The sequence below is a fragment of the Lagopus leucura genome, unplaced genomic scaffold (assembly GCF_019238085.1).
Source record: "Lagopus leucura isolate 7727_CA_CO unplaced genomic scaffold, USGS_WTPT01 Super-Scaffold_100022, whole genome shotgun sequence".
NCBI lineage: Eukaryota > Metazoa > Chordata > Aves > Galliformes > Phasianidae > Lagopus > Lagopus leucura.
The window spans coordinates 5,045,705-5,068,472 of record NW_024962275.1 but is presented as its reverse complement, the minus strand read 5'-3'; the positions used below and the strand labels follow the sequence as shown (position 1 = coordinate 5,068,472).

Here is a 22,768-nt window from a genome sequence, read left to right as displayed (position 1 = left end):
CTAGTTCCTGACCCGACACACTGCTGCTGGGCCCACCATGACTAAGAGGGTGGGAATTTCTGTGCAGGCAGATACAAACTCTGTTTGCTAAACTTCCAAACACTGAAACAAACAAGTGGCAGGTCAGCTTGTGTTTGCTGCCACGAGGATTTACACAGCACATCCTGAGGCGGTTGGGGGCTCCATCCCTCCTGCTGAGATTGTCTGTATTTGTTGGACCCCAGGTTAGACCCTGGAGAAGGGCCATACCAGCAGAAAACCCTGCTGACAGAAAGCAGGCTCATCTCTGTCAGGTTGGTGGGCTGGCTGGGCCCTGGGATAGCACCAGGGCACAGGGGAACAGGGATATGGGGCCACAGGAGGGAGTGTGAGCTTCCACCTTCTCTGACAGGATTTAGCCTTTATGTTGGCTCAACAGTAATGTGTAACTCCACCTTAATGTCTGGTTAAAGCACCACAGAAAGCAAGTGTTAATTTAAGTGCACTTAATGCACCCACTTAATGTCATGTTTGCCAAAACCCCACTGTTGCCCTGAGCTTGTGAGCATCTCCAACACTGGCAGGAGAAATCCCACTGCTCTGGGGCTGAGACCCATCATGTTCCTAGAAAGCCACAGTTGTGCTTATTTTACCGTAGCAGCAGCCACTGGTATCCACCAGTCCAAATTGGCTGCACTTAAGTGCCCCGTGCTGCTTCTTGTGCACTAATGACATTATAATGAATGCCTTTGAAGCACCCTTTATGAATTTTTAAAAGAACAGTGCTGGACAAATGAGTCAGCTGAATGAAAATAACCACAGGAGGATTGCCCTGTTTTTCTCAGGTCCCACAGAACTGCTCCTGGATAAATCCTCACAGCACCACTTTGTCACTCTTCCTGCGGTGAGGAAAGAAATGCCACGTTTTTAGTGGTCTTCATTTGGTGGACAGTAGTTAGAGATCAAGAATTGGGTTTTCAGCACATTTTACTTTGCATAAGTTGGTTCTAAAAGGAAAAGTGGTAAATTATGCTATTTAAATTGTATTTGTTCTCTTACTGCTAAATAGCTTTGATATTGATACCACTCATATCCACAAACAAAAAAAAAAAAAAAAAAAAAAAAAACTTAATGAAAAGGTAAATCTCTTTATTTAGGGGAAAAAAGTAATTCTGGAACCCATCGTACTGCCACAGCAGGCGAGGGCACTGTCCTCCTACTCCCCCCAACCCAGCCCCTCAGCTCTGGGTGGCTGCCCCTTTAAGACTTCACCATCTTGCGCTCTGCCCTGCACCAAGATGGCGTCCACACCTTCACTTTCCCTCCCTCCCTCTCTCTCCTCGGTATATCCGGACACATAAATTCTGCCCCACTCTGCGCGGCCTCGCCCTACGTAAAGATGGCGGCGCGCCCTTCCCCCTTGTGCCCGCCTCCAAGATGGCGGCGCCCTTTTTCGCTCCTCGCTAGAGGCGGCGGCGGGCGCTCCCCTGGTGGCCGCCTATGCCGGGCGGGTGAGGTCAGTTCCGGGGTGGGGCCGCCTCGGTGCGGACAAAAGGAGCCCGAGCCGGCGCGAGGGAGGGTGGGGGCTGAAGAGGGTCGGTGCGGACAGGTGGGTGCGGGCGGGGATGGGCTGCGGCCTGTCTGCCTCCCGCTGCGCTGCTCTCAGAGCGGAGGGCGCCCGGGTGGGGCCGCCCCTGTGGGAAGGGGGCGGCTGTGAGAGGGCAGCGGGCGGGAAGGGGTTCAGAGGGGCTGCAGCCCTGACGGGCGGGCGGGGAGGACTCGCTGACTGACCGAGCAGTAATTTATTTCCTTCATGTGCCCGCCGTCACTGCGCTGCCGAGGGAGGCGGCCCTGGCTGTGTGGGGCGCGGCCGGGCCGCCCCTGCGCTGCCGGCAGCCCCTTGGTGAGGAGGTGCGATCTGTGCTCGTTCCTGAGGGCAGCTTAAAGCCGGCAGGTTTCCTGAATTAACTTTCTTTCCGTCTTGTTCTGTCTCGATGTCTGTTTTTTCCCCAAAGCTTGGGGTGCGGCAGGTTGGTTGGTGGGCAGATAGGGGCGATGCGCTGTCAGTGTGCGGGTGTGTCGTGCCGTGGTTTGGGGCGGTGCTGAGCCCTGAGAGGAGGGCAGGGTGGGGGAGAAGGTCAGCGAGTCCTCTCCTTCAGCTTGTTCCTTTGCAGCAGTTTGGCACGGCTCGAGTGGAAAGGCTTTGGTTGTGAGCAGGTTGCTTCTGAGTCTGCCAACCCTGATGCTGGCGTTGGCTGATCCCAACGTGTTCTTGGGTTGAACATCTTAACCAATACATTTTGTTCTAGTGATGTCTCTTCCTTTTCCAGTGCTTTTTTCCCCATGCTTCTTGTTGACAAAATGCTTTCTGAAGTTCTGCAGTCCCCCCTGACTTTGAGGCTTGAGTGATCCCTCAGAGCCAGAGCTTGCTCCCTTGTCTGCTTCCCTGTGTTGATGTGCAGGAAGCAAGGAGAAAAAGCTGTTGTAGTTCTTGTTGATGGTGCTAAATTGCCACTGCTTTAAAAAGATTCATGTTGGTAGATGTGAAGAGTTGGGGGTATTTGCTTGAGTGTAAAATGATGAGGGTGTGTGTTTTCAGAGTCCTGATGCATTTTAGATCTTTCCTCCAGGAGGTTAATCTATCTTTATTAGTTTGGTTGCAATAGAGAAACTCGGAGTCTCCTTTAAATGGGTTTGCAACACCTGCTTTGTGATAGCTTCTGGAACAAATGTTGGAGATTTGCTTCTTCTTTGAAAATGTACTTAGAGCTTCTAAAATCTTTCTGGCTATCAGCGACTCTTCTTAGTTCCCAATGACCATCTAGTTTGTTCCTTAGAAATCTCCGACATCCTTTCCCAAACTTTTACATAACGTGGTTCCTCTGTGATCTTCGTTCTCTCTGCTGATAATCTCTGCTTGATTTCAGGGAAGCTGTTCCCATGGCGTGTGGGGAATGCAACGCTTCAGCACCTGCTCAGGATCCAGCACGAAGGAACATCATCCACTTCCAGCACAGAGAACTGAAGTGCAGATAGCAGAACCCAACTGCAGGGTAAGGGCTGCAGGCCAGAGTGGGAGTGGTGTGCTAAAGACACAAATGAAATCACGAGAACACTGCTTAAAAATAGTTGCAAAACGCGAGGCAGTGATAAGATGAAAGAGCAAGGAGGAAAGGTGGTGGATCAGGGAGAGTGGTGATATGCTTATTTACAGCTGTGAGCCCTAAGCTTTAAGGTAGAGGGAAAAAAGAGTGAAGTAACAATTTGTTGTCTGATGTAAAACTGAACTGTTGCATTTACCCCTGCATCTAACTCCTGGCCATATAGACCCTGACTACTTTCATTAAAAAAAGTACTTTAAGGCTGTATGCTCTCTGTTTATTTTGGTCAATATTCTTCAGTTTCCAGCAGGGTGATTTTTGTATTGCTATGTAAACATCTCATAAACATTTTTTTCTGTGGTTACCTAAGGAGAGCACTGACTTGCTGCCCTTGTGGGTGGCACTTAGGCAACAGTGAGGATTGGTAGTTGGAAACTTTGTCTCTTTGGGTCTCTGCTAGAATAGTGATGAAAGGAAGTGCAGAGTGCCCTGCTTATCTGCAGGATGAGATGCAGCCCGGATGGGTCAAATTGTGAGCAGTGGGGAAGTGCAGGTTTGTGTTCTGACAGTTCAAGGATTTGCTTTGTTGTGCTGATCGTGCATGGTACTTGGAAACCGTAACTTTATTTATGTAGGTCAAAGGGAATGTGCATAAATAACTCCTTAAGATATACCAGAAGCCATGTGTTAAAATCTAATGCTTCCATGTTTAAAATGTGGAGTGCCTGAAGCCTTTCAGTGATGACTTCCCAAATGCTTTGAGTTACTGCATTCTCATAAGTGCTGCAGATGTTCAGAAAGGCAGCTCCTGGCTTAGGGTGCTCTGACTTCATTTTAAAAAGTCATGGAATTCAAATGTAAGCTATTGTGTTGCTGTGTACAATCCTAACTACAGGCCTTCGTGAATTCTTCCATGTTCTGAAGGAGGATTTTGTTCAGTTGAGTATTTAAAAGGGAAGTGAAAGTCACTGAAGTTAAATTAAGCCTTGCTGGTGTCTAGGAAAGCACAGTGAAGTGGTGTGAGTGGTGGTGGAGTGCAGAAGGGAAGGGTTTCTACATGTTTTATGTGGGGCTTCTTCGTGCTGGGATGTCTGCCACTGTTTTGGTAAAGATTAAATACAAACTTTGTTGCAGTGTAGCAAGCCTCCTTCCTGCATGTTTTTCCAAGTAAGTGTTTTCAAAAATAGCCTCGGTTTAGGATGTGTGCTATTGCTGAACTGGCATTTAACAGTCTCTTGTTTGAGGAGAATATCTTGAATGCTTCCAGGCAGCTTTTTCTCTAAGCTGTTTTGCATGCATTTTTTACTGCAAATGGCACACAGTTGATTTATATATCTGGATTATATATGGCCCTCCTGCTGCTGTTGAACTGCGTTTGACTCTAAAAGCTATTCAGTCAGAACCACCCTGCTGGAATAATAGTGCTTTTACCTCCTATACTAGGTTTTGTTAATGTTTGCTGTAAAATTACCAGGCGGTATAAAGCTCCTCTGTGCCAAGTTTGTGCACTGGACTAGTTAACAGATTTGCCTTTAGAGTTGTGGCTTTATTGCCTCTCTCTTATCAACCAGTGAATACAATCAGAAAATGTACTGAGATGAAAGTCACAGTCGTTGTTTTGAAGCTCATGGTGCAGAAGACAAGGTTGAAGGGTCAGGAATAAGCAGGTGGATATATGCTTGTTTCTCTTTTGTCAGACTGAGGCAAAATACTATTGTGCTGATGGCTGAAGTCTTACTTTGCTCTTGTTGAAATCCTCTTTCATCTTTGGTTCATCTCTCTGGGTGTTGCCACAGCTGTTTTCAAGCTAATAAATTTGTAGATGTTGTCAGTTTGTTAACAATAAATTGTGATGATCCTTGCTTAAAAGTCTTGGCTTTGAGTTTAGTGTCGTGATTTCTCAATCTCTTGTTAGAAATGTCAAAGCTCTGCTCTGCCCACCATTTCAGTCTTAATTGAAGACAATTGTTTACCCCTTTTTGTATCACTTTCCAATGCTGGAATTAAATGCCGAATAGACTTCTGCAGCTGAGGGAGTGCTTGAAGCTGTTCTGCTTGTTCCAAGTTAACACTCTTGTTGTCTGTCTTAATCTTAAGTAGTTAATAACGACTCAACCACTTGCAAGTGTTTTGTAGTGTCCCATTGGAATAAAGCCGTCATACTTTTCAAAGACAAGCTCCAATGCCTTGTCCTTGAAGCATCTTTTCTATGGCAAAGGAAATTAATTTTGGATAGCAAACCTGTGACCACACACATTCATAATTTATAAGCTGACACAGACTTTTTCTCTGGTTTGCATCACTGTGGCAAGTCACCTGATAGCATTTGAGTTTCCGTAGCAATCTCATACTGACCTGCTCCCTGATCCAAGCATCACTGATGCTGATAACTTCAGAGTGTTTGCTTCTGTGCAGCTGGGGTAAAACCTTGCAGAAAACAGGCAGGCCAACCAGGACTCCAGTGTAGATTGCTCTGATTGTGCTGATGTTCTGCCCTGTGCTTGTTAGGACAGGCTTGCTGGTGTGATAGTAAACAGGAGCTATTGCACTTTGCTAAGAATGTCAGTCTTGCATTTGATCGGAAGAGTCAATTAAAAGGTAGCTGTAAAGATGGTAAAAGTTCTGTCTGTAGTGTAGGTGAGTTTTTTCATGAGCTTCAGTACAGGTGTTACCTAGTTAATTTGCTTCATTCTCCTGTATCTTGTGGCTTGGGTGGGGCTGAATGTTGCACACAGCTGGTGGTTATATGAAAACCAACCTAATTTACTCTGTGTTCAGTTTGTTGGCTGTCCGACAGGTGAAGAGTGTAAGTGCTGGCTGCCACTGTTGCACTCTTCCATCTGCCAGTCTGAGTAACATGCAGTCCTTTAAACTTTGTGTTTAAACTTCTCTGTCTCAGAAGGCATCTTGCAGACAGACCCAGATGTAAAGATGACTGGTTGTTGTTTGAGACTCTGGCACCTGGTTTCCTTGCTGTTTACTTCTGCAAACAGCGAGGAACAAAATCACTGAGTCTTATTCTGTCTGACATCTTGGGCTTTTCCAGTTGATCATGTGGCTGTCCCTGTTTGGAAGGTTTTCTGAGGAGTGACTGAAAGCAGCTCTGTTTTAACCTCCTCCTTTTGCTTTCAATTCTGAGCCTAATAAACAAGGGGGAGGGAACACAAATTACATTCCCACTTCTGACTTGCAAAGCTCTTTACATTTCCTGGTGTTTGAACAAAGAGCTCTGTGTTCTGCCCCTCTCTAGTGTTTCAGGTGGCAGCATGCTGGGGAGAGAGGCACTGCTGTTTTGAAAGCTTATGGTAACATGTTGCAGCTCGTCAAAATCAGGGCTGTGGTCTTAAGAGCACCGAGTCGTTTTTCTTTTCCCTTGTCTACCTCTGATACTGTCAGCACACAGACACCTCCCTTGTTCTCTGGGCTTCTGAGAGGTAAGAAACTCAACAGTGCTTGACTGCTGCTTTGCAGTCTACAATCTTAAAAGCCACTGAGATTTAAGAATGTGTGACACAAACTAGAGGTTTGCAAGTGTCCAACATGCGATAAATCCTTGTCTAGCTATTTAAATTTGTATTATGAGATTGCCTCCCTTAGGTGCTGCATCCCACTAAAGGTGAGGATTTCTTTGCTTTGAAGAAGAGGCCCTGGAAGTAAGTGATAGAAACTGAGGAAATTCTTGGACATGTCATGAGATCTTGCATGTAGTCCTGTTCTGCCAGTAGCTCTGTTTGCAGCAGAATGGTCAACAGAAGGAAGAAAGGGAAGAGGAGGATGGATAAAGTATTCAGCAGATGATGAGTCAAGCTGATGACATACCAGCCAGTGAAACTAAACAATGATGTTTCTGTTCACTTTGTCTCTAGCTGGGTATGCTGGTCAGCAGGTACAGGCAGGAATTTCAAGCACAGCTCAGCCAAGCATCTGTCAGCAATAATTCTGCCTTTGCATGTTTAGATTATTGTTGGTTTTAATAGGGAAATTCTTCAAATCAGAGGATGTTTGTGTTCTTGCAGTTGCTCTATTCATTCCTTGATCTTAAATACCACAGGAGTCTTACGTCTTGCGAAAAGGATTCATGCTCTCGACTCTGGTCTTTATTGGTTATGGTACATGCTACAGTACAAGGTTTTTGTTAGCTGGATAAGTTTATTCTTGTTTCTGAATGATTTTATTATTTAGATGTGGTGTGCTCAGGGTGTCCCTGTTTTTCTAAGTTTTTTTTTTTCCTTCAGGTGTGCCTAATAAACTTAATATTCATACTGCACATGGTAGGAAGGTGCTTGGCAGGTGATGCAGGATGGCCACGATGGCCTGACTTGTTTGTACTAATTGGGCTCTGCCTTCCTTCCTGAGGTTGCCTGATTAGCAGAGTCTGTAGTTGCATGCCAGCATGGGTCTGGGTAAATCTGCAGGCACTGAAGGGATGTGCAGTACCTAAATGTGGATATTGCAGAGATTTTAGGATTGTATTTGTGGGCTGAATTGATAGATATATTATGGTCTTGCTGTATGGCAGTGAGACTTCAGCACACAGGTCTTTGCCTGTACAGGCTCCAACTACTCTGCCTGTTCTACACTGGATGTGAATTGCAGCACAGTGCTGCTTTGGTGCAACTGAAACCCTCAAATGTAATGGCACTTCTAAAGTAAGAAGTAGGAGACTGCTCAGTTACATGGTAAATTGGCATGGGATGTGAAAGCTGAAACACCTTTGAGGCAGATACACACTTGTAAGATTTCTTTTGTGTGCAATTCCCAAAGCTTGCCTAATTAATTATACCTTTGGAAAACTTCCTTATGCTTCCGATAAGTGGATGGGGCTTGAACTATGATGTTCCCACCTGTTGGCTCATACAGATTTAATTCAACCTTTAAACTTGAATGAAGCACTTTTTCAAAATCTCAGTATCAGTGTCTCCCATTTGGTGGAGTTAACTGTGAGCAAATTGCCAGTTTCTGAGCCCCAGCTGGAAGGGCGTGCAACTTGACGTGTATCTGAAGGAGCTGAGACTTCTCTTCCCCAAACCTGCTCTACTGCAGTGCCAGAACAATGTCTTCCTCCTAAATATCTCTGTTCTCCTGCCTGTGTACTTTGGGGGAGAGTCTGGCTTCCAGGTGCCCACTTGGTTTCTGTATAGTGGTTGGACCCCTGGTTCCTACAGGAGGAATCCTATCATGCGGGGCAGCATCGGTAGCAGAGATAAGCCCTGAGAATCTGACTTGAGGTTAGTCTGCTGTCATCAACCCCAGCAGCAAAACTGCCTGCCTGAATCCAGAAGGGAGTGTTGCAACCAGAACGGCATTTTAAAACGATTATGAAATGGGGTCTATAAAATAATGATGCTTGTTTTGCTGCAGAACAGTCATCGGGTCTTTCAGGAACTGGAATGGATTGCGCACATGGGAAATCTGGTTGAGGAGGGCTGTAGCTTTGCCCCTTGGTTTCCCAAGTTTTTTGGTGGTCAGTTTTCCTTTTTACCACAGATGCTGCAAATAAGATTAGATAAGACCTGGGGGGCTACAGCTTCTGTAAAATGACCTCTTGTTTTACTGCTTCTCATCTGGGACTTGAACAGGGCTTCCACAGCTGCCAGGAGGAGTGGGAACTTGTGAGAATGTCCTTTTCTTCACGCAGTGACCCTATCATTGTTACTGGAGGGCAGGGGATTTCCTGCTCCACCATGCCAGGGTTTAAATGCTGGTATGGAGCTGTAATAGGCTATCGTGGGATGTTCAAACAGATCATTTGTTAGCTGTCTTGTAACTGCACAATGTAAAGGCAGATTTCCTATCCCATGTGGCCGGTAAATAGAATTAGGGAGCCTGTTGCCCTAATTTTTTTTGCTTTCCTTCCTAGCTATCTTGAGATACAAATCAAAGTAAACACAGGGTTCGTTTGTTGCAAAAAAGCAATGAGGTATTTCTTAGACTTGGCTCAAGTCTGGAAAATGTCTTAACCACGAGACTCTGCTTCCTGAGAAGTTCCTCTCTATTTCATAACCTTTCTGTGGGCAGCTATGAAGGACCCAATTCCTGCAGAAGCTTTCCTGCCTGGAGTGAAGAAGCACTGGAGGAAAGAAGAAAGGATCTCTGGGGACAAGTGGTATCTAGACAAGAGAAAGAAAGGAGATGAGTGTCTGTTTCCCTCAGTGTAAGATGGGAGGGGTAGGAAATTTAAGTAGGGAGCAGTTCTTTGATGAACAGCACCGGAGTTCTCACTGCATGCTCCTGAAGGAAAAGAGGGATCAGGATCCTACATAGCACTATGGGAGAGCAGTGAGGGGTACAGCAGTGTTTGTTGCCTCTTAGATGTAGTTTGGAAGGAGTAACAAAAGCTGTACATCACACTTGGCAGGAGTTTTAGGAGAGTGTGCACGGGCTGGGAGACTGCCACTGGACCTCTGTGGACCCTTAGGGTGATGTGCTGCTCTCAGAGGGGTCCTGAGCTGTTAGTCTGGTAGAGCAGAAGCTGTGCTTTCCTGTAAGCATCGATGAATTTGAGAAGCTGAGCCGTGACATAGTTAACTGTTCCAGCAGATGGCTGCAGTAACTCTTGGTGTTCTCCTTTTACAAAGCTTTGTGGGCTTTCTCTTGCTTGGACTGGAGAAGTGCAGGACTTTCCTCTGATTACAGTGGAAGGGATGCAGAGCGTGCTGGGGAGGGTGCGTATCTTTGTTTTTCCTCGTGCTATGGCATGTCAGCTATCCTGCCCTGGCTCTCACACTCTTCAGTAACTGAACTTGGTTGGGCAGAAGGCAAATGCTACTTTAGGGGTAGCTGTCATCTTTCAGCCTACCTCTAGCAGCCTTCCCAAATAGCTGTAAGTCAAAGCTGGCATTTTACCATTTATTGTTGTGAGCGACAAACCAGGGAATAGTGTTCTCAATTTAGTGTCTCTAGGGAATGTGGTGCTTCTTGAGTTCATGTTAGGAGGGGCTTCCTTTGCAGTTCTGGGCTGGAAGTTAATTTTAAATACAAACTCATATTCTACAAAAGCAGATGGTGTGGTCACTCTGCTTGGCTTCAGCCAGTGGTGTATAAAAAGCTGCTATCAAGCCTGCAGCCCCCGGGGCTTGTCAGGACTGCCTGTATGGATGCTGCCTTATGGGCTGTGGAGACAGGATTGAGCTTTTGTTCTTCTTCTGTTACAGTTGAGTTGATGAGAGTCTCAAAATGACAAAGACTTGTGCTTGTCTGGTGCCTGAACACTGCTAGCAAGTATGGTGTGATATTACTGCTTTTTCAGTGTCATTAGAACAAGTTATAATGACTTCATGCACTTCACTTGTGTCACCTGTCGGATACAGGGGATGCTTTGTGAGTTTGTACGGATCTGTCAGGCTTATGGGTTTTCTATGGCTTTTTCCTTCTGGAACTCTGAAGGACAGAACAAGTTCTGCTGTGAGGTCTCCCTTCCCAGAACCTTTTCATTTCCTTTGTGACTCTTAAATCCCAGCTGAGATGAACTCTAAGTGGGAGTGGCTGGTCAGGGAAGTGAATTTTTATATTAAGTATGCTTCCCCTTTCCTATACTTCTGAAGTGAAGAAAACAAAGAGCAGCTGTTACAGGATTTCAGAAGGGAGCTGTTGTACAGTACTGTTGGCAAGTACTGTTTCTTTGGGAAGTTGATGCTGAGGTGGAGAGCCAGAACTTCTTCCTGTGGAAGGAAAAGGGATGATATCAAACAACTTTTTGTTCTTTTCCAGTTTTCTTAATCAGATATGGGTTGCGTCAATGTAGTGGTTCTAGGAAATATAACTAATGCTTATAAATCCTCTTCCTTGCCTCTGCAATTGGAGAGCCACAGAGATGTAGAGTTATTTCTTAGCTCAGAGTAACAAACACATGATAACTGTGTGTGGATTTTCTCTAATAACGCTGTCAAATTCCTTTGTCCCGGAAATGATATCCCCAGGTAAAGCTGAAAGCTTCCCATTACTCATCTGTCATAGGAGTTAAAGTTGGTCCTGGAAGCCTTCTTTCAGTGTGAATTTTTCACCTGCAGACTGCTAATGACAAGCACCAGTTCTGATGCCTTCCAGCGACTTGCCTGTGAGGGTGAGCACCACCACAATAGCTTTACAGCCTCAGCTGTAACCAGGTGCCTCGCTCAGGTAGTCTCATTGTTTGTATCCAAGTAACTTGAAACTAGGACTTAATTCAGTCTTGCTTTGCCAGCACTTAAAATGCAAGTTTCCCGATACCCTCTAGAAGAGCAGAACAAAAGAGTTTTAGTAATGCTTGCTTCTGTTTTCCTTTCAGGTGGTGAATCATGATTCCAGTCACTGAATTGCGATACTTTGCTGACACTCAGCCAGCATACCGCATCCTGAAGCCATGGTGGGACGTATTCACGGACTACATTTCCATAGTGATGCTGATGATTGCAGTGTTTGGAGGGACTCTTCAGGTCACCCAGGACAAAATGATTTGTTTGCCCTGTAAATGGATTACCAAAGACTCTTGCAATGACACTGTCAGAGGTTGGACAGCTGTAACCCCAGAGCGTATTTACTATAACTCTAGTCTTGTTCCCTCTGCTGATACAGGGCCCACAGGGATCCAATATGATTTGGACCGGCACCAGTATAACTATGTGGATGCGGTGTGTTATGAGAACCGCCTTCACTGGTTTGCCAAGTATTTTCCTTATCTGGTGCTGCTACATACTCTTATCTTCCTGGCTTGTAGCAACTTCTGGTTCAAATTTCCAAGGACCAGCTCCAAGCTGGAGCATTTTGTGTCTATTTTGCTTAAGTGTTTTGACTCTCCATGGACAACAAGGGCATTATCTGAGACAGTGGTGGAAGAGAGCGATACCAAGCCAGCATTTGGGAAAATGAATGGCTCCATGGACAAGAAATCCTCCACGGTCAGTGAGGATGTGGAAGCCACTGTTCCCATGCTGCAAAGAACAAAGTCTCGAATTGAACAAGGAATCGTGGACCGATCTGAGACAGGTGTTTTGGACAAGAAGGAAGGTGAACAAGCCAAAGCACTCTTTGAAAAAGTGAAGAAGTTCCGTACGCATGTGGAAGAGGGAGATATAGTGTATCGCCTCTACATGAGGCAGACCATCATCAAAGTAATCAAGTTCATTCTTATCATCTGCTATACTGTTTATTACGTCAACAACATAACATTTGATGTTGACTGTAAGGTGGACATTGAGAGCTTGACTGGCTACAGGATGTATCGCTGTGCTCATCCTTTGGCCACTCTCTTCAAAATCTTGGCATCTTTCTACATCAGCTTGGTGGTAGTCTATGGCTTGATCTGCATGTACACGCTCTGGTGGATGCTGAGGCGATCACTCAAGAAGTACTCCTTTGAGTCTATCCGTGAGGAAAGCAGTTACAGTGACATTCCTGATGTGAAAAATGACTTTGCTTTTATGCTCCATTTGATTGATCAGTATGACCCCCTGTATTCCAAGCGCTTTGCTGTCTTTCTGTCGGAGGTGAGTGAGAACAAGCTGCGGCAGCTGAACCTCAACAATGAGTGGACTTTGGAGAAGCTGCGTCAGAGGATCACAAAGAACTCTCAGGATAAGCTGGAACTGCATCTGTTCATGTTGAGTGGCATTCCTGACACGGTCTTTGACCTCATAGAGCTGGAGGTCTTGAAGCTGGAGCTTATCCCTGATGTCACCATTCCCCCAAGCATTGCTCAGCTCACCAGCCTTAAGGAACTATGGCTTTACCACACCGCTGCCAAAATTGAGGCTCCAGCCCTGGCCTTCTTGAGGGAGAATTTGAAATCTCTCCACATCAAGTTCACAGACATCAAGGAGATCCCTCTTTGGATTTATAGCCTGAAGACACTAGAAGAGCTTCATCTGACGGGGAATCTGAGTGCTGAGAACAACCGGTACATTGTAATAGATGGATTGAGGGAGCTGAAGAGGCTAAAGGTGTTGAGGTTGAAGAGTAACCTCACCAAGCTGCCGCAGGTGGTGACAGATGTTGGTGTGCATCTTCAGAAGCTTTCCATTAACAACGAGGGCACCAAGCTCATTGTTCTCAACAGCCTTAAGAAAATGGTCAACCTGACAGAGCTGGAGCTGATCCGTTGCGACTTGGAGCGCATTCCTCACTCCATCTTTAGCCTCCACAATCTGCAAGAGATAGACCTGAAGGACAATAACCTCAAGACCATTGAGGAAATCATCAGCTTCCAGCACTTACATCGTCTCACTTGCCTTAAATTGTGGTACAACCACATTGCCTACATCCCCATGCAAATAGGCAACCTCACCAATTTAGAGCGCCTTTACCTGAATCGTAACAAGATAGAAAAGATTCCTACCCAGCTCTTCTATTGCAGAAAACTTCGGTATTTGGATCTCAGCCACAACAACTTGACTTCCATACCACCAGACGTAGGACTTCTTCAAAACCTGCAGAACCTAGCTGTGACAGCCAACAGGGTAAGTGAGCAGGAGCCTGAGTGTTCCTCTGTGAGCACAGGTAATTCTGGTGTGTCTGTTATCTGTGGGATTAAATGTGTTACAGTGGTGTGTGAAATATTCCTGGCACTGCTGTTCTATTTAAATTCTGAAGCTTCAGTTTTTTTCTGAGGGCTTTATCTAAGGCAGATAACTCCAGAGGAAGTTCTTTCCTTCTGTTGAACAGCACTTGTTTTGTAGCATCCCTTTTCTTTCAGGGAAATTGCTTTTAAGTAGCAGTTACAGACTGTTTCCTAAAGCCTGCCTGACGCTTGTTTCTCTGCAGCTGGAAGCTTGTTTTGCCTAGATTGACACCAGCTTTGGTCTTAAAATGGAGACCTAAGAAAGTACTCTTAATGTAGTACTATTCATTGTACTTCAGCTGAGTACATACACAGTGACAGCAGCCATCTAGCATGTGCATGTGTGCAGCTCACAGTTTTCATGCAGTACTACTTATTTCTGGGAATGCTCTGTAGTTCAGTCTTGTAACATACATTTTGTGTGAGAAGCTCTATGTTACAGACCTAAGAAACATGATTCTTAATCTGTCACATTTAAAATGTGTTGTCTTGCTCCAGAAAGGTTATGTTAGAGGAAGTAAAACTGTCTTCTATAGTGTGCTTTCTCTGGAAAGAATGGGTTAAACCAGGTTTGTCAATTGGCCATCAGACTTGACTTAGAGGGAAGGAAGTGTGGCACCTTTCTGTGCCTCAGTGCAATGGCTGTGGGTTTTCTTGTACAATCCCAGGTGGACTTGGACAGTTAAGACTTAGACTTGGCTTAAGTGCAAGGCAGGTCACAAGGGAGATGACCAAGTGTGCTATGCTGCTTTGTTACCTGGTTACCCTTGGGTTGGAAGGGGCTTAATTGCTTGAAACAAACTGTCCCATGGGTTTTCCTATGTGTTTGTTACTCTTCTTGGGATTACAAATGTACAGGAAGGAAGCCTCATTTACCAGGTGTCAAAGATCAACCTGTGATCACACAGGCTGTGCTGAGCTGAAGGACTTGCTGAGGCTTTCATTCACTCTCTTTGCTGAAGTTGCAGAAGGCTCTACCAGAATGTATGAAGCACAGACAGATCTGATCGGTGGCTTCTGGGTTTGTGCATCCTTCTGTATGGGTGGCTTAAGCTTAGGACTTCATGGTATGCACACATTTCATACCAGATTGAAAGCCAGAATATTTTCTCAGGATGAATGTGGCTGAGAGGGCTATTTTCTGAGGTTGGTGTTCAAGCAGAATGAAGAAAGTTTTAACTGCTTGTGCTGTTCAGAACCCAGGTAATTCTGTGCCATTTGTCTTCTGGGAACGTTGCTGCTATAACTTCCTGAGAGTTGATCTGTGGTGTATCCTCTGTAGTCCTGGGATGGAGCCTGTCTTGGAGGAAGAGGAGTTAGAGACAGCTCTGTTCTCTGCAGCACTGTTTGACACAACCTGTTGTACTGTGTGAAAGTACTGATGCAACAGGAAAGTTGTGGAGCATCCTCTGTTCCACTGGGTTTGGAAGCAGAAAGTGATGTGAACCCAGTGAAACAGCAAAGCTGCTTATTGCCCTGCAGGTGCTGGGCAAAGCATTGTCATCCTGGGGCTCTGAGCCTGGTTACGCAGGAAACAGTGGCAGCAAGGAACACAAGGGCTGGTAGTCAGGCATTTCCCAAGGCCAGGAGTTACCTCAAATGTCCTCTCTTAGCTCAGCAATCTTAGCAAATAGGAGCTGCTGGTGTTGGCTGGTACCAGTGTACCGTTTTGGGAAGCAGGCCACATTATAGCACATTGCTTCCTTCCTAAACCAATACTTGTCCCTTAAATAAGTTTTATTTTCAGAAGTCTGTGAGCAGGGTGTTTGGTCTATATGATCCCAAGTGGTCCCTTCCAACCTCACCCTTTCTGTGATCATTCGATTGCATGTTGCTGTTCACGTAACGCTTGACAGCACCAACAACAGTGGCTGAATTTGGCTGTTTTTAATTGGTCTTGTCCCTGCTTTTGGTTGGACTTCATTCAGAATTGATTACAGTTCAATTTAGCAGTGTCATGCATAATTCAAGGTTAAAAAAGAGACATGATTGTGTATAAAGGCAACATACAGTAATCTTTGTGATGAGGCTTTGAATTTAGTGGAGAGTATTGAATTGCTGCACTTAATTCCTGGCCTAGTGCTTGTTAAACCTTACCTATATTGTTTTCTTAGAAATTCACTGGAAGGAGTACTGGAGTAATAGCAATTAGACTTGTTCAATTAGTGACTTGAAGGCAATGGTGGGAAAGCTAACAGGTGGTGACTTCATTTTTTGTTGTACTGTCAAAAAAAAAACTCAAACCAACTTTGTAATTTGAAGCCTATCAAAGTCCCTGCAACAATACCAAACCCAACAGAAATGATGGAGTGCTCTCAATTCTCAGTGCCTGACAGTTGTACTCATGTAGTGTCTGCTCCAGGTAATCTTATACATAATGAAACTATACAAGAAGGCTTTTAGCTTTCCTGTGAGATGTGAAGATTTAAGAAGGTTGATACAGTAAGTTCTCAAAGCTGAGAGGTGCCAAGTAGTTGACATCTGCTGGCATGGTGGTGCTCTGAGAGGAGCTGGGGAAGAATGGCCAATGGCAGAGCTGTCTGGGAGGCTTCATGCTATGCGAGTCCTTACTGCAGGAGCTCACTTAAGGAAGGACAGTGAGATGTGTGACCTTGTTATTGTCTTATGAGTGGGTGTGCTATTAGGTGACTTCATTCTGTAATTGATTTTTTTTTCTTTAGATTGAGACTCTCCCGCCAGAGCTGTTCCAGTGCAGGAAGCTGAGAACCTTGAACCTGGGAAACAATGTGCTGCAGTCACTCCCATCCCGTGTTGGAGAGCTGACAAACCTATCACAGATAGAGCTGCGAGGAAACCGCTTGGAGTGCCTGCCAGTGGAGCTGGGAGAGTGTCCTCTGCTGAAACGCAGCGGGCTTGTGGTGGAGGAGGACTTGTTCAACACGCTGCCCTTGGAAGTCAAAGAGCGGCTGTGGAGGGCAGACAAAGAGCAAGCCTGAGCCCCCAAAAGGCGGGGAGGAACCACTGACCAACAAGAAGGAAACACAAGGCCATTCCAGTCCCCTTTCTCCCAGGTCCTCCCCTTCCTCTTCTCCAGTCACTATCGAACTAGCCAAGGAGTCCCTGAACAGTGACGACTCTGAGGCTACTTCTTGCCTCGGGTGCAGGATTGTGGAAAGCTTGGGATCAGGATGAGGATCAAGACAGGTTAGATGGCTCCTGAGCAAGGGCCAGTGGGAGTAAGAGATGTTGCTGCTGTTTTGGACAGGAAGTGAAGTGGGTGGTGCTGGAAAAGAGATGACCTCCTTTGGATGGAGGAGAAAAGGAAACGTGGGGATTGCTGCCTTGCTTCGAATGGGGATTATAGTGTCAGGGAATGAGTGTCCTGCAAGCAATGATCAAGAGTCTAGGAAACTTCCTGTACCTCCTTGTCTGTGACACCTGGTACTATTCCCCTCCAAATCAGCAATTCAGTAAGTGAGGCCCCACAGAGTGCTAGGGATAGGAGAGAGTTGATTATTCTACCTAGATGCTGGCATTGGGATTTTGGGGGGTAAATTTATCTCAGACATCAATTTGGATGCAGGAATGTGTTTTTTGTTACAAATTGTCTTCTCTCCCTTGTGTTTGACACCCTGTCTTCTTCCCCTGGGGAAGGAGTTCTCCCTCCAGAACTCCATCTGTGCATTAGAGATTGCACTTTTTAGCAGTTTCAAGTCACTTGTGCTAATGAGTTGATCACATAGCATCCTCTTCTCCAACTGATGCATTGGAGGCTCTAACCAAAATAATTCCAGGCCTTTAGCCTGTTCTGAAATGGCTAGAATACAAATGATCTGGATAATACAAAAGATCTGGATTAAAAGCAGTTGGTCTGCCTCATCTGTTCTCCCAGAAGCACTGAGTTGCTTCATGATCTTGGCTTTTAAAGTTTTCAAGCTGCTTTTAAGTTCCCGATGCTCTGTCACATAACAAACGCAGATGTAAAACCAGTGTGTCAAGGTGTCCCCTGGGGCTGGCAGTGTTTATAGTAAAGAGGAATAACTCAGTTTTCCTCTGCCCAAAAAACTGTTAGATTTGTTGCCAATTTTTTATTTTTTTTTTTTTTTAGGAACAAAATCTACAGAGCAGCTTAATTGTTTTCTTGTTGTCTTTCACCCTTCAGCAGCTGTCAGTTCCTGTTAACCTCTTAATAAGAGGCTGACGCTGATTGAACTTGGTGCTGGAAAAGTAACCTGTCCTATTCTTCCCTGTTTCATTCCCCTGTTGTTAAGGAGCAGTATGAGAATCCTCTGAGGACTGATCCCTTGAACAGAGCAATCTTTATTGAAACAAGTCTGACCTGTTTGGTATTGCTTGACAAAACCCTGCACGGGGTAGATAACCTGTGATAGCTGCTGCTACTCATGTCTCGAGGTGGAGTGGTGAAGGTGTGTCTCCAATACACCCAAAGTCTGCCATTTTCCATCAGAAGGAACAGGAGGCTCACAGGCTGCAGGTCCTGATTGTAATGCTCTGCATCGAGCCAACAGGTTTGTCTCCAAGGTGGAGTGCTGCAAACAGGCATGAAATGTTTGGAGGCTTCCTGTGTGCACAAAGGGAGGAAGCTGCAGCCATCTCTGAAGCAGTTCCTGACAAACTGCCAGTGAGAGTGCTGGCTTAGCAAACCCTGATGATCCCTTGGATGTTGGTGCAATAGGGCGCTATGGCTTTTCTCATGAGATGTAAGATATGAAATATACACACTAAACATGCTGAAACCATGAACAATGTTAACTGGGCTCTGGATTTGTTGATGTTCAGATGCTTAAATAAAGCTGTATTAAAATCTAGGAAATCTGTTTATAAAACTGCTTTTAAGGAAGATGTAAATTCTGCCTCCCTTAGTTCACTGTTAAGCTTTAAACAGTCCAGAGGAATAATATAATTTTCTTTATCTGGAAGGCAAGGCACTGTTTCTAACAGAGTTAGTGTTCAAATTATGTTAGAGTTGGAGCCACTGCCAAATTGATGGGAAACATTAATCCAAAATGCACTGCATCAGAGCAAGCACTGGTGCTGAGGAGTGTTGGTGCTGATGCATTTTGGATTGGATTCATGCACACAAGCATTTTGAATTGGTGGGACAGGAATTGTAAGGTAGACTTACTGCTGCTTGGGTAAGACAGGAATGGCTTTAGGCTTAGCTACAGCAGTACTGTTTTCCAGGCACTTTCTCAAGGTGGCTGTAGGGGCTGTTTGGATGGCAAAGGAAACCTCGTTTTCTTCCTTACTCTGTGCCAAAAGATTGCTGGAGAGTAATGGCAATTGAATGGAGAGACTTGAAGTCTGTGTTGTATTCAAGGCCACTGGGTAATCTGTTTACAGCATGTGTGTTTCAGGCTAGACAGGGCTGAAGGGCAATGTACCTCGTAGGATTTTAACCTAGCTTACAGGAACAGTTTTCTCCTGTGTGTCTAGGACATTGTAGATGAATGCTTTAACTCTTGATTCGAGGTATGATGTCACTTATACAACTAAGCTTTGTGCAGCTAGGCCAAAAGTTTCTATAAGCAGCTCCTGCTTTTATGCTGCAGTGCTTCTAGAAGCTTGCACATCTCCTGAGCTCTGCTATGTATCTCAGTGCCGAATCCATAGGAGAAGTGGACAATAGGCTATTGTGCTAGAAGTGAGCCTCTAACTTCTTATCAAATGACAGCTATACTTCTGCTGCTTGCTGAGTAGAAACTGCCCTATGCCTGAGGTCTACAAAGCAATTTTAAGACAGGCCAGTATTGATCATGCATGGAAACACTAGCTTTTTTGCTCCTTTTTCAATATTCAAAGCTCAGTTTTTCAGTCTTGGCTGTTAGAGCTTGAGGTATCTCAAAGCTGTCACTCAGAAAGCTAAGTAGTTTGATAGCTTCTTGTACCAGAAACGCAGGTGGCACGAAAATATATTGCCATTCTGGAAGACAGCAATATTTACCTGCTCCTGACGTGTGCTTCTTGGTCTTCCATGGAAGAGATAGTGATTTCATAGTATCAGTTTCATGTGATGAAATGGAGGAAGCTTTAAAACTTAAATGATAGGGTCTAAAACGTGAGGTCCTGAACACATTTACAGCTCGGACTTCCTGTAAAGCTCACCCCACAGCAGGGTGATTCACTCAACTTCCCATACCTGCCTGCATTGCTCAGTCTGAGGGATGGGCTTACATCAACAATCCTTCCTCATTTGCAAGTGTTCAGTCAGTGTATATCATAATTTTTCTTTCAATCTCTGTCAAACTGAAGCTTTGCTTTTTCTGACACAAATCTGCACATTCAGGAAGAAAAGCTCACCTTATGCAGACAATCAACAGGTCAGTGTCTTCTTGTCCTGACCTGTCTTTTCAAAGCACTCTAGTTGGTAGCAAAACAGATTTATTAGCTGCTAAATCACAAAACAACTTGAATTAAAACAGTTTCCTTAATAGCACTGCTGAGCTGAATGAATTCTTGGACCCCCTGTTGATCTTGAGCATGCTCACCCCATGCTAGGACTGGAGGTTAGTAAACAGAATTCTACCTTTCACTCCCAACTGCCCCAAAAAGTACTAAGTTACAATGGATTATTTGAACCACCTGTAAGGTGGGTGGTGCCAAACCTATTAAATGTGTTAAAATTTGCTGTATCTCTGAAACTATGCACTGGAATGTTAGATGAAGTTTTTCTTTGGAGTTGTTTTCTGACCTTGTTTTGGTCCCTAGTTAACTCAGCAGTGGGAATTAAGTCACTCCATCAGTCTGAATGGTGAAATGTAAGCCCAATGCAAGCTGTTACAGGTATCTGTTGTGATGTGCTGTTCTTTGGTATTAATTGTCACTTCTTGAGTGTCCTACCTCATTTTTTATTTCTCTTATTACCATTTCTACACTCCACTTAGCTGATTTCGTTTTAATTAAAGCAGATGCTTGGTGTCATTACCACAAATAGTATGAAGTGGCTTTCTGTTGCTGAACCACACCGAAGCCCTCTTCTTTTTCTAACACGATTCTAGGAATTTCAGAACAATGACACATCCTTTGCAGGAGATGATACATAAAAACTGTTACTGATTTCACAGAATCACAGAACTGTAGGGGCTGGAAGGGACCTCTAGAGGTCAACCAATCCACCCCCCTGCACAGCAGGCTCCCAGGACCAGGTTGCACAGGCAGGCATTCAGGTGCCTTTGCTTGAATGTCCCCAGCGAAGGAGACTCCACAGCCTCCCTGGGCAGCCTGTCCAGTGCTCTGTTACCCTCACTGTGAAGGAGTTCTTGCACACGTTTGTGTGGAACTTCCCATGCTTCATTTTGTGGCTGTTTCCCCTTGTCCTATCACCATGCACAGCTGGGAAGGGTCTGTCTTTGTCCCTTTGCCCCCACACCTTAGATAGATGTAGATGTTGATCAGATCCCCTCTGAGTTGTCTTTTCTCAAGGCTGAACAGGCCCAGCTCATTCAGCCTTTCACTTGAGAGGTGCTCCAGGCTCTCTATCATCTCTGTGGCCTCTGCTGGAGTCTTTCCAGGGGATCCCTGTCTTTTTTGTACCAGGGAGGCCAGAACAGGATCCAGTGCTCCAGGTGAGGCCTCAATAGGGCAGAGTAGAGGGGGAGGATCACCTCCCTTGCCCCGCTGGCCATGCTCTTTTTAATGCACCCCAGGATGCCATTTAACAGTTGTGACATCATTTCCCTTCCTTACCTTTTTCCATTTCAGAAAGGGACTTTCATGGTTTGATTTCTCGATTTATTTTCAGTCCTTCAGGGGAGGAATTGTTTCTTCCTTGATAGCTGTGCCTTCTCTAGAGGCACATTAAGGTGAACTCTCCACTGAGGCATCGTTCCTTTTAGTGCACGTGCAGTTATCTTTGCCTGAAGCCAGCTGTTCCCTCTGGTTCTTCTCTTTTTGTTTGTGGAGAGCATGGAGAGATTTCTTAGATGTTGGTGTGACTTTTCTCACTGAAGATCAAGGTTGTACCATAAGCGGTAGCATCACCTGCTCTGAAATGCTGCCCTCTATAAGGCTGTGTGAATGCTAAATGGGAAAACTATCATTTAGATTTTGTTTGGATTTGTTTCCTTTTATTGCATTTAAAAAATGATTTATTTTTTTACTGCTGTTTGGCCACACAGTGAATTCTGTAGTCTTAATAAAAATGTGCCAAAATATTTTCCTGTCCTATCTGCATTGTAACAGTGCTCGAAGCAGAGCTGGACAAGAGTATTGTCAGATTTGAACCCTTTCCATCCCTCCAGCTGCAGTGTTAGATGAATGTTAAAATGTTGGTGGTAGTGTGAAATCCTCCAGAAATTTCATCTGAAATCCCTTTTCAAAAGTAACTACGCTTGAACTGTTGGACCCCAAAAACTAAGGTGAACTCTGCGTGCATTCACACAAAGGCTTAATTTGGAACGTCTGGAAATACCCTTCCATTCTTTCCTATCTCTCCTTTAAAGGAAGTTCATTGGACAATAGGGAGAATTTTTCCAGGCTGAACTTAATGAGAAGGGGGCTAACGGGCCTGAGTCATCTACAGCTGCCAGATGCATCCATTTAAGTAAGGCACTACTCACAGCTTGGACGTGGCTCCCTGCCGCTCTGTAGATGCGCTCGCAGGGTTGTGGTTTGGCATGCAGGACCTGTGCTTGGTGTAACACTGCTGACATTCGCTCTGTATGCGGGGTTGCTCGGGCAGCTGATCAGCAGCACCTCCACCGTAAGCACCGAAGGCTGCTATTGTTTTCTCTTGAGAGATGTGTAAGACTGGACACTTTAACAGAATAAAAGTTTAACTTTTTAATTTGCGTTTTCCTTTTATGTCTGCTTTCTTTAATTTGGCTGTGTGTGAAGGCGCTTTGCCCCTGGCCGCCTCACTTCTGGGAAGACAGATGTTAATGATTGCTGCTGTTGTGTGGGATTGCTGCTTTACTCATCGCTTCAGCCTGTGTGGGTTATGACATTTCTTTATGAATAAAACAAAGTAGATGTACAGAGATTCTGCTGAGGCCTGGACTGCCTTACACTTTACCATCGCTTGAACAAAGGGTTGAAACAATTTACACTGCCAATACAGGCTGTTGGAGCATTGATTGTCTGCTTGTAGAAACTCCGCTGGCTTTTCAGCGCGCATCTTGCTCTCTCCTTCCCTAGGAGAAGGATAGGAACTGAAGGCAGTGGAGAATGCTGC

At 45.1% G+C, this 22,768-nt stretch overlaps 1 protein-coding gene across 2 annotated transcripts; it reads left to right on the top strand.

Moving 5' to 3' along the window:
- The first annotated feature begins 1,470 nt into the window (after window positions 1-1,470).
- Window positions 1,471-22,381, top strand: LRRC8A (leucine rich repeat containing 8 VRAC subunit A). 2 transcript variants are annotated; one of them, XM_042878709.1, is made up of 4 exons: window positions 1,471-1,495; window positions 2,907-3,032; window positions 11,347-13,513; window positions 16,296-22,381. In XM_042878709.1, the coding sequence occupies exons 3-4, from the start codon at window positions 11,357-11,359 to the stop codon at window positions 16,569-16,571; spliced, it is 2,433 nt and encodes an 810-aa protein (XP_042734643.1). In that variant the 5' UTR covers window positions 1,471-1,495; window positions 2,907-3,032; window positions 11,347-11,356; the 3' UTR covers window positions 16,572-22,381. The 2 variants fall into 2 exon arrangements, with proteins under 2 accessions (XP_042734643.1, XP_042734642.1); XM_042878708.1 differs by lacking the exon at window positions 1,471-1,495 and adding an exon at window positions 1,511-1,588.
- The last annotated feature ends 387 nt before the right edge of the window (window positions 22,382-22,768 follow it).

Bases quoted from the DNA above. Each gene is read 5' to 3' on its own strand.
- LRRC8A (XM_042878709.1), top strand. From the start codon at position 11,357: ATGATTCCAGTCACTGAATTGCGATACTTTGCTGACACTCAGCCAGCA. The intron at 13,514-16,295 runs GTAAGTGAGCAG...TTTTTTCTTTAG, and splicing joins TAGCTGTGACAGCCAACAGG to ATTGAGACTCTCCCGCCAGA.